Source organism: Triticum dicoccoides, chromosome 4B (assembly GCF_002162155.2).
Source record: "Triticum dicoccoides isolate Atlit2015 ecotype Zavitan chromosome 4B, WEW_v2.0, whole genome shotgun sequence".
Classification (NCBI taxonomy): Eukaryota; Viridiplantae; Streptophyta; class Magnoliopsida; order Poales; family Poaceae; genus Triticum; species Triticum dicoccoides.
In genome coordinates, this window is record NC_041387.1 from 495,075,869 (window position 1) to 495,089,778 (window position 13,910).

General features: G+C 45.5%; 2 protein-coding genes and 1 long non-coding RNA gene across 3 annotated transcripts; 2 read left to right on the forward strand and 1 right to left on the reverse strand.

Annotated features, from left to right (window-relative positions):
• Positions 1 to 424: 424 nt before the first annotated feature.
• On the forward strand, positions 425 to 9,887 carry LOC119291083 (mucin-2-like). Its single transcript, XM_037569800.1, has 8 exons — positions 425 to 955; positions 1,476 to 1,624; positions 1,708 to 1,756; positions 2,422 to 2,505; positions 3,075 to 3,194; positions 8,503 to 8,565; positions 9,085 to 9,158; positions 9,460 to 9,887. Exons 1-8 carry the CDS (start codon positions 467 to 469, stop codon positions 9,551 to 9,553), a joined length of 1,122 nt encoding a protein of 373 aa, XP_037425697.1. The 5' UTR covers positions 425 to 466; the 3' UTR covers positions 9,554 to 9,887.
• LOC119291084 lies at positions 3,219 to 8,089 on the forward strand. Its single transcript, XR_005142197.1, has 2 exons — positions 3,219 to 7,813; positions 7,917 to 8,089. It is a non-coding gene; the product is annotated as an uncharacterized LOC119291084 (long non-coding RNA).
• Positions 9,888 to 10,217: 330 nt separating the features above from the next.
• Positions 10,218 to 11,693, reverse strand: LOC119293786 (peroxidase A2-like). The gene is made up of 3 exons (XM_037572145.1): positions 11,354 to 11,693; positions 10,858 to 11,229; positions 10,218 to 10,796 (listed from the first exon to the last, which is right to left on the reverse strand). Exons 1-3 carry the CDS (start codon positions 11,582 to 11,584, stop codon positions 10,326 to 10,328), a joined length of 1,074 nt encoding a protein of 357 aa, XP_037428042.1. The 5' UTR covers positions 11,585 to 11,693; the 3' UTR covers positions 10,218 to 10,325.
• Positions 11,694 to 13,910: the final 2,217 nt, after the last annotated feature.

Here is a 13,910-nt window from a genome sequence, read left to right on the forward strand (position 1 = left end):
CATTGTTTTTTACTGGGACCACCACACTCATCTCTATCCTCTTAATTACCTTGCCACATCAGAATTTTTGCCCACATGGCAGCCTTAGCACCTGTATAAGGTGAAGCATTGGGAGGGGCCTTATTGTACTTGCTCTTAGACCCTGCGGGCTTCACAAATGGACCAACCAATTCCTTTTTATTTTACCGATTACCGAAGAGAAGCTTCTGTCTTTTTTTTTTCAAGAAAAAATAGAGAAGCTTCTGTCTGTCCACGCTACAGAACATTCGGCCGCGCCGCCTAACTCAAGACTGCGACGGGGCCAGCCAGAAGAGGCGAGGAGCGCCGCAAAGCGGCCCGCCCGCGCCCAGCCCAAAAATTTCGAAATAAAATCCCCAGCCGAGAGGCGCGTGTCAGTTTTCAAAGCCATTTTTCAAAGCGGAGACCACACCAAACCCCTGTCTCTCGATCCTCGCGAGTCAGCGCCATGTCGTCCCCACCACCACAGCGGCCACCAACCACCACCACTGCGCTCCCGCCTACCGCCACGCCCCCTCCTCCGGCCACCGCCTCGCAGCCCCTGCCGCGCGCCTTCCTCGCCACCTACACCGCGCCGCAGCGCGCCGCCAACTCGACCCCCACGCCGCCGCTGCTCTTCACCGGCCGCCCGCTCAACCCTAACCCTAGCCACACCTCCCCCGCGCACGGCATCCTCTACCCCGTCGCCGCATCATCCTCCACCCCCGCCGCCGCCGCGGCGGCGGCGGCGAACCATCGCCGCGCTCCCCCCACCGGCGTCGCGTACCCGCGCGCCCACGCCGTCGCTGTCCCCGTCACAGCGCCGTCTCAGCAGCCCCAGGTGCCAACGCAGCAGCGGTCCTACGCTGCGGTGCCGCGGGCGGTGGTGGCGGGCGTGACGCCGCGTCCAGAGCACCCTCCCCGAGGGGTTCCAATAGCCCCGCATCCTCAGCTCAAGGTGAATGGCTATATTTTAGTTTGCGGGTTCGACTGGAAGGGAATTATACTAAACCTCGACCCTTCCCTTAATTCTCACCCCAAGGCTTTTGGATCTCGCCGACTGAATGCCTAATCGGTAATGTTGCTAGGGTTTCATGCGCATATTGAGGTTTATTGCTCTCATTTTGGCAATCTGATGAAGTGTTGTTGTTGAGATAGGGCCACCTTGTGTACGGGCAGGCGCTGGTGATATATAGACCGTGAAATCATCAGAGAAAGGAAATCATAGTATCTTGTTGTCTGAGCACATGTTATTTGATTTTACACAGTGCTGTTTCGTGTTCTGATTTATGGCCTTTCAGGCATTGTGCTGATTAGGATATTCCTTACCTGTAAATTATGCTGTCAATATTTGTGAGGTTCTCTTGTACTACCTCTGTAAACTAATATAAGAGCGTTTAGATCACTACTTTAGTATTCTAAACGCTCTTATATTAGTTTACGGAGGGAGTAACATTTATTTTTTGGGGGTAATGTAGGTTAATGCTGTTCCAGCTGTTACTCCATCTCTGGCTGTTACTCCATCTCCAGCTGTTACTCCATCTCTAGTTGTTACTCCATCTCCAGCTGTTACCCCGTCTCCAGCTTTTACTCCATTTCCTCGGGAGCATGTCACCACAAAGGAGAGGTAAATATTGAAACTGCAAGCTTATAGTTTGTCTCTCGGACTGAAAGTTTGAAGTGAAATTTTGTAACTTGGATTCATTGCAGAGAAAGTACCAAAGAAAACGCTTCAACTGTGGTGATCAATGACCGCAAAGTGAGTCCATCTTTATTAAAACTTCCTCTTTACACATAGAGTTGAGAGATGTGATATCTTGTATTATGGTTAACACTCTAGTAAGAGGACAACGGTTCTACTTTTTGACTAGTTTACATGTCTAGTTACTATTGCAAATGCAAATGGATCTTCAGTTACCTGTATATTTGTGATGCACGGAAGATGAATGGTTATACACTTATACTATTTGACTAGTTTTAACATGTCCAGTTACTACTGCAAATGCAAATGGATCTGTTCTTTCCGTTAAATTTCTGACACTCATAAGATGTGTGCATGACATGAGTTTGTACTTTGTACTGATTATTGATATGCTATTTCAGTTCCTATGTTAATATGACCTCATGGGGTGTAGTCTTTACCATAGAGATGAAAAACGATATAAAAATATTCCACTTCAAGCAAGCTCCTAATTCATTTTATAAAGGGGTTATGAGGATGAGATTATATGGCTGGGTACTAATCAGATACTTCCATTTAAGTGTCTGAGCTTAGTACCTGAGTCGTAACAAAGTAGACCTTCGGCTCAGGAAGGACAAATATATGTTGATCAAATTTCTCAATTCCTTGTTTGTCATCTAGATAGGCGAGTTTGATATCGTACTAGAACTGACATTTCTTCTGATTTTTTTATTGTTCCAAAGGTTAATGTGTTAGACAGTGAGTCAGGATCCTTGTATGCTCTTTGTCGATCTTGGCTACGCAATGGCGTTCCACATGAAATTCAGGTTGGCATACTTCCATTCTTTCACGTTACCTGCTTGTCGAACATTTTCTTTACTCTGGCATTCTCTGCATCAGCTCCTTTTATGTTTGAACGTGCTTCAGATGTCTTTCTGGTGGTTTTTGCACTTCAATTTTTTTCTTTGATTCCTTGATTAAATCTATGGATGTTCCTTAGATAAATATTCTATCTATCTGAGAAAGAAAACATGTTATCAGTTAGGTAATTTTGTGTTAGGAAATTTGGTCTATGGGTATTGGTCAAACTAAATCTAATAATTTTTATTCTAGGACCCATATATTTTCTGGAAATTATTGTTCGTTAATCCTGGTAACGCTCACTCTTATTTGCTTTAATTGCATCTATGTATTCTGTACTCCAAAACATGATTTGAGTTAAACAGGACCTTCACTTTCTGTCCACAAAGATCATCCATAGATATCTGTGTCCTACTGTAGTGTGGCTGGATTTATTGTTGTGTGTTTTGGGGTTCCCCTCATACTACTTTCAGAGGTTATATATTTGTATTTTCTTATTCAAATTTCTTATCACTTGTGTCATCTTTGTTTTCAGCCAAGCTTTGCTGGAAACGTTGCACCACTTCTTCCAAGACCTTTGCCTGCTTCAGTTGTAGATTCTAGGATGTCAGAAAAGGACAATGATGTTGAAGATCAAGTTTCAGAAGAAGAGCAGGTATCTTGTAAAAATCATCTTTACAACATTGCTACGTTGATTCGACATACCTCTTAGTTATAATATTTTCCTGGCAATTCTGGATTGTAAATGACACCTATATTTTCCAAATCCTATAGCCAGTTTTAGGTTTTTGAACACTTAAAGTTAATAAGCTTCCATCAGTAGCAATGTCTGTTTTCTGAAACATTCCTTTATAGAGAGGGGAGGGTATTTGCTAATTCGTTGTCAATACCACTGAATAGTAGGTCAATTGGCGCAGTTTGTTTCACACTCTGATACAAGTCCTATGTTCTGTCAAAAAGAGGACTGATGGAGCTATAGCTTCATTTATTCATGTTTTGATCCATTTTCCTCTACCCAAGTACAGAGTTCCCTTCCACTTTCTTGTTTGGGACTCGAATAGATTAGAGCAGGAGTTTCAGTTCTGGCTTGTTTAATTCATTCCTTTCTTTTTGAGCGGTAAAGGACAGAAGGAGAGGCTCCTACTATTTTGTATTTAAATTTCTGTATTACATGTACAACAAGCCACTACATCATCCACCTACATCTCCCATCCCAGAGAAGGGAGTGAGAGACACATTGGTTGGATGGTAGGGGAAGGGGGGCTAAAAGAGGGAAAACAGTGAAGAGGGAGATGCCGCCTACACAAGGTGCTAATCAGAGAATCAATAGAAGGCCCAAGTCTAGACTTAGCTCTATGGGCTAAGAGGGCAAAGTCTAGCTTGAATCTGTTGGTCCAGGATCTATGAGTTGGGGGGGATTCGTTGGAAAATTTTGCCGTTCCTCTCTTTCCAAATACCCCACGCGGCTGCCGTGAAAACCTCCATGAACATTGGTCTCGACCATCCATCCCTAGCGGAGTGAATCAATTTTTAGTCTGTTGCTATCTGAGAGCCAGGTCATTTGCAGGTCTTCCCAACACTTGTTGAATGGGCACGTGAAAAACAAGTGCTCCACCATTTCTTCAGACCCCGAGTCACATAGGACACAGTCCACGTTGTCGTCCACATTGAAGTGCCTATGGCTCAGCATGTTTTTCGTATTGATTCTGTCAGCTAGGATCAGCCATGCAAACACCTTGAGCTTCATTATACAGGCCGACTTCCAGATCCACACGAACTCCTTGTCGGCTGTGACATCCTTGAAATAGAATTTGTAGTATTTGGCAGATGAAAGCTCTCCCCCCGTACAGGCCCATTTGTCTTTTGTTGCGTTATCGGGTGACGTCGAGGCAGTCAACAGTTGCATGGTCTTGGACCTCCTCGTACGCTTGCGCAGAGAGGGGCAGGTGGAATCCTTGATTGGTGTCCTCAATACCAAGTAATTCTGCCACAGAGGCGTCTTCTGTTTTATCGTAAGAGAATGCTCGGGGGTGTGTATCAGCAATGATCTCGTCTAGCCATAAATCCTTCCAAAACAGAGCAGTGGATCCATCCCCGATCTGAACTCTCGTGATCCCTCTGTAAATATCATTCAGCTGCATTATGTCTTTCCACCAGAACGAGCCATAAATTTCCAAAGCGTGAGGGACCTTGTCAGCATAGTACGTAGCCCACTAGGTCGACCCAAGGCACGCCCTTTTTGTTGTAGAAGTTGTGTAGGTGTTTGAGAAGCAGACCCGTGTTTTGCACCTGAAGATTTATTATGCCAAGGCCCCCTTTCTTCTTCGGGCGACAAACAATGTCCCATGCAGCAAGAGAGTTGCATGTTTCTCCATTTTCCATATTCTTACGCCAAAGACATCTTCGGATCTTGTCGAGGTGCTCAATCAGCTTTGGAGGGAATTTAATAATGGTGCACATCGGGTAGATTATCATATAGGTCAGGACTGGATTCAGGAGCTGAAGTTTGCTGCCATGAGAGAGCATGCTGAGCGATGAAGACAACCGCCTCTCAACACTGTTCACCACTGGCATAAGATCTATGATCGTTGGTCTGGTAGTTCCCATCGGCAATCCCAGATAGGTGAATGGCTTCGAACCAGTCGAGCACTGAAAGATTTGAGCTAAATTCAACAGCCAGAGGTCCAGTAGTGTTGATGGGTACTAGGACAAATATCTGAAAATTAATTTTCAGACCAATGGAATCAGCATAGTCCATGAGGAGTTGCTTCATTTTGCTAGCTTGGGTAGGGCGCGCTGGCATGGCAAGTATCGTGTCATCAGCGTACTGTATCACTGGGTAATCTGGTGATCCTCGCGCAGGGAAGGGAGTTCAATTATGTTGGGCCGATGTGCTTCGTTGATAGCCGACTGGAGAAGATCTGCCGCAAGAACGAAAATGAGGGGGGAAAGAGGATCCCCCTGACGGACACCGCGTTGACAGATGAATTGTCTACCGGGCACGCCATTCAACAGCATCGACGACATCCCAGAGTTGAAGATACACTCAATCCACCCAAGCCAGCGAGCGTCGAAGCCCATGTTCTTCATAATTTCCAGCATAGCAGAGTGTTCAATTATATCGAAGGCTTTGGCAAAATCTAGCTTCAACAGAACGATTTCTTTTCCCGAGTTTTGACATTGAAAGATGTACTCCTGGATTGTGTGGTCGCGTAGGAAGCCGTACTGGTTCCCGATGAACAATTTTCAGTATCAATTTTTGGAGTCGATTTGCAAGGAGTTCTGTAATGATTTTCAAACAGCAGTTCAATAGTGTAATTGGCCTTTAGTCATTTGTTGTTTGAGGCGATCCGGTTTTCGGGATAAGAGTAATGAATCCCAAATTGATGCTTTTCTGATCGAAGGTTCCATGGTAAAAATCACCACACAGTTGATAGAAATCGTTTCTGATGATGTGCCAGCAGGTTTTCAGAAACATGCCATTGAACCCGTCAGGTCCAGGTGCGCGATCAGCAGGCTTTTTTTTGACAACCTCGTCAATTTCCTTATGTGTGAAAGGTTCAGACAATGTTTCTGAACCATGTACCTTTTGGATTATGGATGGTAAATCAAATTTCATAGCCGGAGGGGATGATTCACCTAGTCGCTGTTTAAAGGCTTGGAAAAGGACAGCCTCTTTGGCAGTATGATCATGCACTTCAGTGCCATCAGGGAGCTTGAGAGATGCAATTGAGTTTTTTCTGTACCGTTCAGTTGCCAAGGCTTGAAAAAGCTTGGTGTTCTCTTCTCCGAATTTAATCCATCGAATAGTGCAACGCTTCTTCCAATAGGCGTTTTGGTGCTGCAGGAGGGTGAGGAGATGGGCTTTGACAATCCTTCTGAAGTTCTTCTCCGGGGTAGATAGTGGCTGCAGGTCTTTGAGCCCATCTAGCCCAACCAGGGCCTCATTGTAGTTTTGAATCAGAATTGAGAGGCGGGAAATCCCCTTACTCCAATTCTTGAGCTCATATCTCAGTTTTTTGAACTTTCTGCATATGAGGGCAGCACTATTTGTGGTGTGGCAAGGACTGTTCCAAGAGTTTGCGACCACATCGAGAAAACCTTAGTGGTTGATCCAACAATTTTCAAAGCGGACGATTTTGCTCTTGGGGATCTTTGTTTCAATGGTAACAACATAGGGGCAGTGATCGGAGACAGGTTTTCCTAGAGCCGTCGCCGCAGTGTTTGGACACAAGAGAGTATTACTCGAAGAGAAAACCCAATCAAGTTGTTCCAGCAAGGGATCCTCTTGCATATTGCTCCAGGTGAATGAGCGCCCTTTTAGGGGAATTTCAACTAGTGCCTGACTGCGGATTATGTCATTGAATAACATGATATCATTTAGGTCTCCTCCAGGTTTATTCCTGTAACTTACGGATCCTATGAAATTAAAATCGCCCAAGAGGAGGCAGTCTTCAGAGTTCTGGATGTTCAGGATAAAGCCAAGTAGTGAAAGAATTCCTGTCTTCGCCACGACATGGGCCAGATATATTGAAAAGCTTCCAAACATTTCCAGATAACTTAGAAGTAAATTCAATACCCACTGCGAAAATATCAGAGAAAGTAGTTACTCCATCAAAGACTATTCCACACTGAAAGAATACCACCAGAGGCCCAACGAGATGGCACGAAAGCAAATTTATCGAATCTTCGGGGACAAAGGTCTTGATGAAGTTCAAATCAAAGTGCAAGCGCTCGGTCTCTTGCAAACATATTACATCACAACCACTGATAGAAATGGCGTTTCTTATAGCTAGTAGCTTATCATCTGAATTTATTCCACGCACATTCCAAACAAGCACCTTCCATTGTTTCTTACCAGATATAGATGATTATGCAGTGGAGGAGGAAGAAGTCTCTTCCTGCGGCTCAGCTGTCAACCTGGAAATGGAGAGCTCTTCGGCCGGAATCCCACATCTAACAGTCCCAATGTACTGGAAGCGGGGCAGGATCAGCCGCCGTCTTGGCGATGGGAGCAGCAGCAGAGGTGGTGTTGGCCTGGTTGGGGTCATCCTAGGCTTGACTTTGCTTTTGGTGGTGTGAGTCTTTGCCAGGGAGGGGGCCTTGAATCCGTTGTACTTGTTCGCCCGGTCACTACGACGAAGCTGGATAGTAACAATTTCAGCAACTATCTTAGTCTTGCGTCCCCTTGCGTGCAGTGGGTCTGTCAGAGATCATTGCAGTGGTGTCACTCATTACAATCCCCAGGCTATCAGACTGTATCTGTAGCAACAGGTTCGGTATCTAATCCATGACAAGCTTCATCAGAGTATGATAGAGTAGCAAAGGCAGTGTTCCAATTCGTTTTGTCAACTCTAACCACTTCCATGATGTTCAGAGGGACCAGTATCGGCCAGGTGGTCTTCAGAGCATGAGCTACAAACGAGAACTGCAGTTTCTTGCAGAAAAGAGTAGCATTCTGATCCATACCTGGTTTATAGGTGATCATCAAAGGCATAGCTATAGATGTAAGACCTGAAGAAATCAATGAGCTGGTTGAAGGGCAGTACCTGAAGTTCCTGTGTTCGATGACCTGGTTGAAAGGCCCAGGGAAGAATTGGTAGGGTGTCACAGGAAAGATGGCCATGGCTTGCAAGCTTTGTGGTGGTGGTGGTGTGCTGGAGGAGCTCATTTCTCTGCCTCCGATACTATCATTTCTTTCCTGAACCCCACGATTTGGTTCTCTGTAGGAGTCTGTTGCCTATTCATTTTGCGTTGCCAAATCAAATGCTGACGATCCGCCCTGAAATTACATTGAGATGTATAAATCTGTTTTTTCTTCCATATCAAAGATCCTTGAACATTTCCTTGCTTGTTGTGCTCATATATCCTTCCTTTCATGGACTGATTGGCATTCACTTTAGAAATCTGTATCTTAGGCTTCCAGAAATATTTGGCAGTATTAATCCCCTCACAATTTGCAGAGACATGCCCAAGAAAGGAACACCCTGTGCACCAGAGACGCGATGGACAGAGCATTGACCAATGTAATGTGGATGAGCAGTGTTTCATTCATTCTTTACCCTTTACCTTTCTTTTCTGTTTATATAAGTGTTTGAAGCCTTATATCCTGCATATGCTAACTGTTGCTTGTGATTGCTTTTAATCCTTATTGCTGGTCCATTGTTTGTCTGTTCTGGAAAGTGAAAACTTGTGTCTCATTTGCTGTTGAAGGTTTAAATTGGGTTGGTGAGCATTGCATTAAATAGCATCTTGCTAAACATTCCACACCTAACCTGTTGGTAAGATTGGGCACATCTGTTGTACCTTACCAAAATATGTTAAATTCCGCAGATTATTTCTCATTTGTTGAGACCAAATGGATGAAGGATCAATTTTAAAATGCGACTTTAGGATGGAATTTACTTGTTTTATGACCTTTTGTTACCCAGTATGTGTACCCTGCTTTGGTTAATTTTACCTCTTATCTTATTTTTCTATCACCAAAAACACTAGTTGAGGTGTTTAGACTCTGATACCATTATATTTGATGTTTTATTGTGCAGAATGATACTAGTGAATATACGGCGTCTGACTTGTTGAGAGAGCATGTAACTCGTGCAAAAAATATACGTGCCAAGTATGTACTTCTCCCAGACCTCTTCTGTCTTTTTAATAGAGGTTGAATCAATCACCAGAAGAAGATAGGCCAATAATATTGTGCAGACAGTAACAATTTCCAAAATATGACCAATGTAATCGTTTTCGTCTTTGTCGAGTTGTCATTAAGTTTGATAAGTAGGTGTGCCTTTCCATGTTCAGATCTGTCAGCTTGTTGTATTGGCAAGCTCTCAAGCATGCATTCAAAATGTGAACATGCGAATATGACCTTGGCTGGATTTTGAGTTGGTCTTTCATTTTAACATAATTTTGTTTGGCAGATTGCGCAAGGAGCGGCAAGTCCGGATCGAGAGATACAAGCAGCGCCTTGCACTTCTTTTGCCTCCACCACCACCCCCACCTAGCGAGCCATGATGGACTTATATACAAACCAACTGATGAGATTGGAAGTGCCATGGCTTCCATGTTGCCTTTGTGTTGTCATGTTAAGTTACAGTAGAAGCGGAGACAATTCCAGATGTTGTACTGTTACTCTGTTTTAGAATTTGTTCCAGCCGCCAAATAATCAACATTAAACTTTGCATCTTTGCTTGGAATGTTTTTCTTCCGGAGATTTTAGCATTTTTCTTTTTGGAACATTTGCTCCATGTAAATGTGTGTCGAGAATCTTTCTAGACTAACAATTGAACTATTTGTAGCATGGTATAATTTCTGCTCTTTATGTAGTTATTAGAGTTGTCATCTGTCAGCTAATTAAGTGTGACAATTGAGATGTTATCAGCCATTAGAAACATGACGATTTAGACTCGAAGCATGCCTAGTTAGGGTATGAGCTCAACGTAAGGGGAACCCTTAGCTTGAGTTTCTCTTGCTTAGCTAGGATAAGTAACATATTGCTGGCAGGTAGTTCGTATGCACATCCTAGGTGACTAGTTATTGTCTTTGAGCGGGTTTCACTGACTACTCTTCAGAAAATTTGTGAGACAGTTATTGTCTTTGTGCAAGTTATTTCTCCCAGAGTTGGGACAATTATTCAGAACATTTGAGACGCCTTATGAATATATTTTTACATGAACTCTTCAACGACCATTCGTGAAAAAAAATTGAATTCCTTCAAAAGGAAAAACAAAAAAATAAAAAAAATCAAATGAATGACTCCGTTGAACAACAAACAGCACCGGTGCGATCAGCTTCTGTTCACCACCCTGCAGTTCCTCCTAACCTCCCCCATGCTTCCGGTCAGCGGGGCGATGTTGCCCATCTTGATCATCGCCGTGGCGAAGCTCCGGAAGAAGTCGGCCTGGCTGGCGGCGAACCGCTCGACGATGGGCGCCGTGGAGGCCGCGGCACCGTCTGGCGCGGAGAGCATCACCTGGTCGGACCGGAGCAGGCCGCGGTTGTGCAGGAGGTTGCGGTAGTAGCTGTTGTCGAACGCGTCCGGCGTGGCCGGGTCGAGGTTGTTGAGGCGCTCGTCGGCGCCCGCCGCCGGGCAGCTCTGTCGCAGGGCGGACAGGTACGCCCCGTCCAGCGTCGGGTCCGGCTGCCCGGTGCCGGCGAAGTTGTCGAGCCTGTCCTGGAAGAACCTGCACTGCGCCCGGCCGATCGTGTGTGCTCCTGGAAAATGAAGCGAGACGTACGTGTCATTTGAACCGCTCCAGTCGTGTCATAACATATAGAAACCGAGGTTTGATCCGAGTAGCTGATGGTGGATCAGTAATGGAGTGCGTCGTAGTACCTTGGAGGGCGACGAAATCGGTGTCGTCGAGGCCGACGTCGGCGAACTTCTGCCTAAGGACGTTGAGGGCGTCCGTGGGGCCCGGGAGGTTGTCGGCGGCGTCGAAGTTGGCCGTCCTGTCGTCCCTCCGGCCCAGCAGCACCCTCCAGTAGGGCCCTCCCGCCAGCTCGACGGAGACCTCGGCGGCGAGCGCGACGATGTCGGCGCAGGAGACGACGCCGGGGCACGCGCTCTCCAGGGCGGCCTTGATGTCGTCCACCACCGGGAACCCGCGCGCCGAGTTGTTGTACGGGGCGGCGTTCTTCTCGCTGTTTATCGCCGGGCCGTCGTCCAGCAGCAGCGACCCGTCGCAGCCCTGCACGCACACGCACGTTAGTTTCAGCTCAAATCATATAGCGGCGGCGGCGGCGCATGCGCACCACGCCGGCACCGGGCAGTGGCACATGCACGCACTGTAGACGGTGTAGTACGGTACGTACGTTGACGAAGCAGTCGTGGAACTGGAGACGGACAAGGCTGGCGAGGATGCGCGGGTCGGCGGTGCGCGCCTCCTGGATGACGCGCCGCACCGTGTCGTAGACGTGCGGGCACGACTCGTCGTAGTAGGCCGGGCTCAGCTGCTGCGCCCGCGCGCCCTGGAAGAGCGCCATGGCGGCGAGCAAGGCGCACACGGCTAGCAGCGCCGCTGGCAGGGGAGAAGGAGACGCCATCTTGATTTGCTACCGACAAGTAGTCAAGTAGAACCAACAAGATCAATCAATTCGATCTTGATCTCTCTTTTGCTTGCTCGGTCGCGCGCGCTAGCTAGCTTGTTGGTGTGCTGCTCTGCTCTGCTTGTGCTTGTGATTCTTTGAGTGGGCAATGCCGATACGGTGGTACTTATAGCAAAGCTAGCGCGAGGCTTCCTGGAATGATGAGTGGACTCGCTCCGGCAACGCAACGCAACGCGGAGGTTGATCTGGTAGTTTTGGCACTGTGGTTGAAAGGGTCTTGACTACTGAGATTTCGAGATATGCAGAGGCGGGCGGGAAATGGTCTGTAATAAACCCATAAAACTAGGGTCGCGCTAACTGCCACACGTGTGGCAGGAAAGGAGACGCATCACATGTCTCTAATGTAAATAGATTGCCACGTCATCGCATCCATGCATGCAGGAATTTTTTTGAATTTTCAGTTTTTAAAATGTTTTATTTCTTAAATGAAAAATCTAATTGAAAATCCGTTTTCACCATTAAATCCCTCACGATGAGATCTTCGAAACTAGATCCCATGTTGATATGTTTTGATGAAATTTTTTTTGGATTAAAAATTGCCATGTCTATTGCATATGAATTGCCATGATGTTTACACTGAAGTTGCCATGATATGTTTCAGCTATTTTCTTCTACATTTAAAAGTAAATTTTGACATCTATGAAACGGGGAATTAAGAAACTAGACTTGCCATGAACCATAAACTAAAATTGCCATGATACATGCACGTAAAATTGCCATGGTTCATACAAAAAATAATTTTCATGGTCAAAGTACTGGAGTTGCCATCATCAAAATACTAAAATTGCCATGATCTACAAACTAAAATTGCCACATGGCAACTTTAGTTTAAGCCCTATGGCAACTGCAGTGTAAACATCGTGGCAACTTCTGGCAAAAAAAAAATTTCGTCGAAACATATCAACATGGGGTCTAGTTTTGAAGATCTCGTCGAGACGGATTTAATGGTGAAAACGGATTTTTAGTTCTTTTTTTATTTAGGAGATACAACATTTTTAAGCCGAAAACCAAAAAAAATTCTGCTGATGTCATCTATTCATACGTGGCAAAATGAGTGGTGATGGAGGCGTGTGGGCGATGTGAAAACGCCCACATGTGTGAGCGTTAACATTTCCGTAAAACTATGTGCTGATACGGTTTAGCACTGGGTCCACACTCAACTAACCCCGTAATTTGTACTCTTAAAAAAGTGTATATTCAAAAGGCGCGTGTAGGATTACGTTTATATGTTGAGGATGCGGCTGGGCGGTGCTTTTTCTTTGGCACGTTAATTGTTCCTGATGCTAGCTGCTTAACTCGTGAATCAGTCTATGGGAGTGAATTTTCGAGATACAGAATTAGTCTGTATACCACGAGGGAGGCGCAGGTAACGGATAGAAGTATGCTCCTCAGGTGGATGGAATTCTACCGTTTGATGTCATCTGCAAGGAGAACTTTGCAGGAAAGATCACACGTGATCAAAGTGAAGCTAGCCATCACCGTGTGCTGGGAAACTTCCCCGAGGATCGAGTTAGTGCAGGTTGATTGTACTTTTCGGTGGATTTTATTTACTCAAAATAAAACATCAAGCGCATATAAACACAGTGAGCAAACACAAACTTCTGTATAGTTAGAATGAACCCAACCAACACTAACACACACGCACAAATGCCGACAAAGAGCAAAGTCATATAAGATCAAAGCTATGACTAAGCCAGAAAAAAAAACCCGAAGCGATCAAACCAACGGTCGACAAACTAGTACATCGACCATATCCGCACCAACCATCTCTGGACACTACGGGTGCGTTTGGTTGTAAGGGCGGTCATGAATAGGTTGGGATCGTTCAGAAAATAGACATGTTTGGTTATAAAGCACATGAATGGTTCGAGCCAAAAAAGAGAATATGCCATGAAGATGCTGAACCGTTCCACCCAACCAAATCGGTCGAATCAAATGGCCATCCTTTGCATGCATGACTATGTGAGCATGACTGGTGGTCCCGTCCTAAATAATTAGCTCACCACTTATATTCAGCCAAACACATGAATTGAATCGTTCAATCCCAAAAAATTTGAACGGTCCCAACCCATTCATACGACACCTTCAACCAAACGCATCCTACAAGGACCACGAGGTTCTTCAACAACAACCTCATTTCTTCATCAACAATGCCTCTAGGAAGGAAACGACGTCCAAACGTCGCTGTCACCGAATTCGACCATCAAAGGCCAAATTCTAGGTTTTCACTCTAAAGTACAAGTCTTAATCTATGAAATTGTCA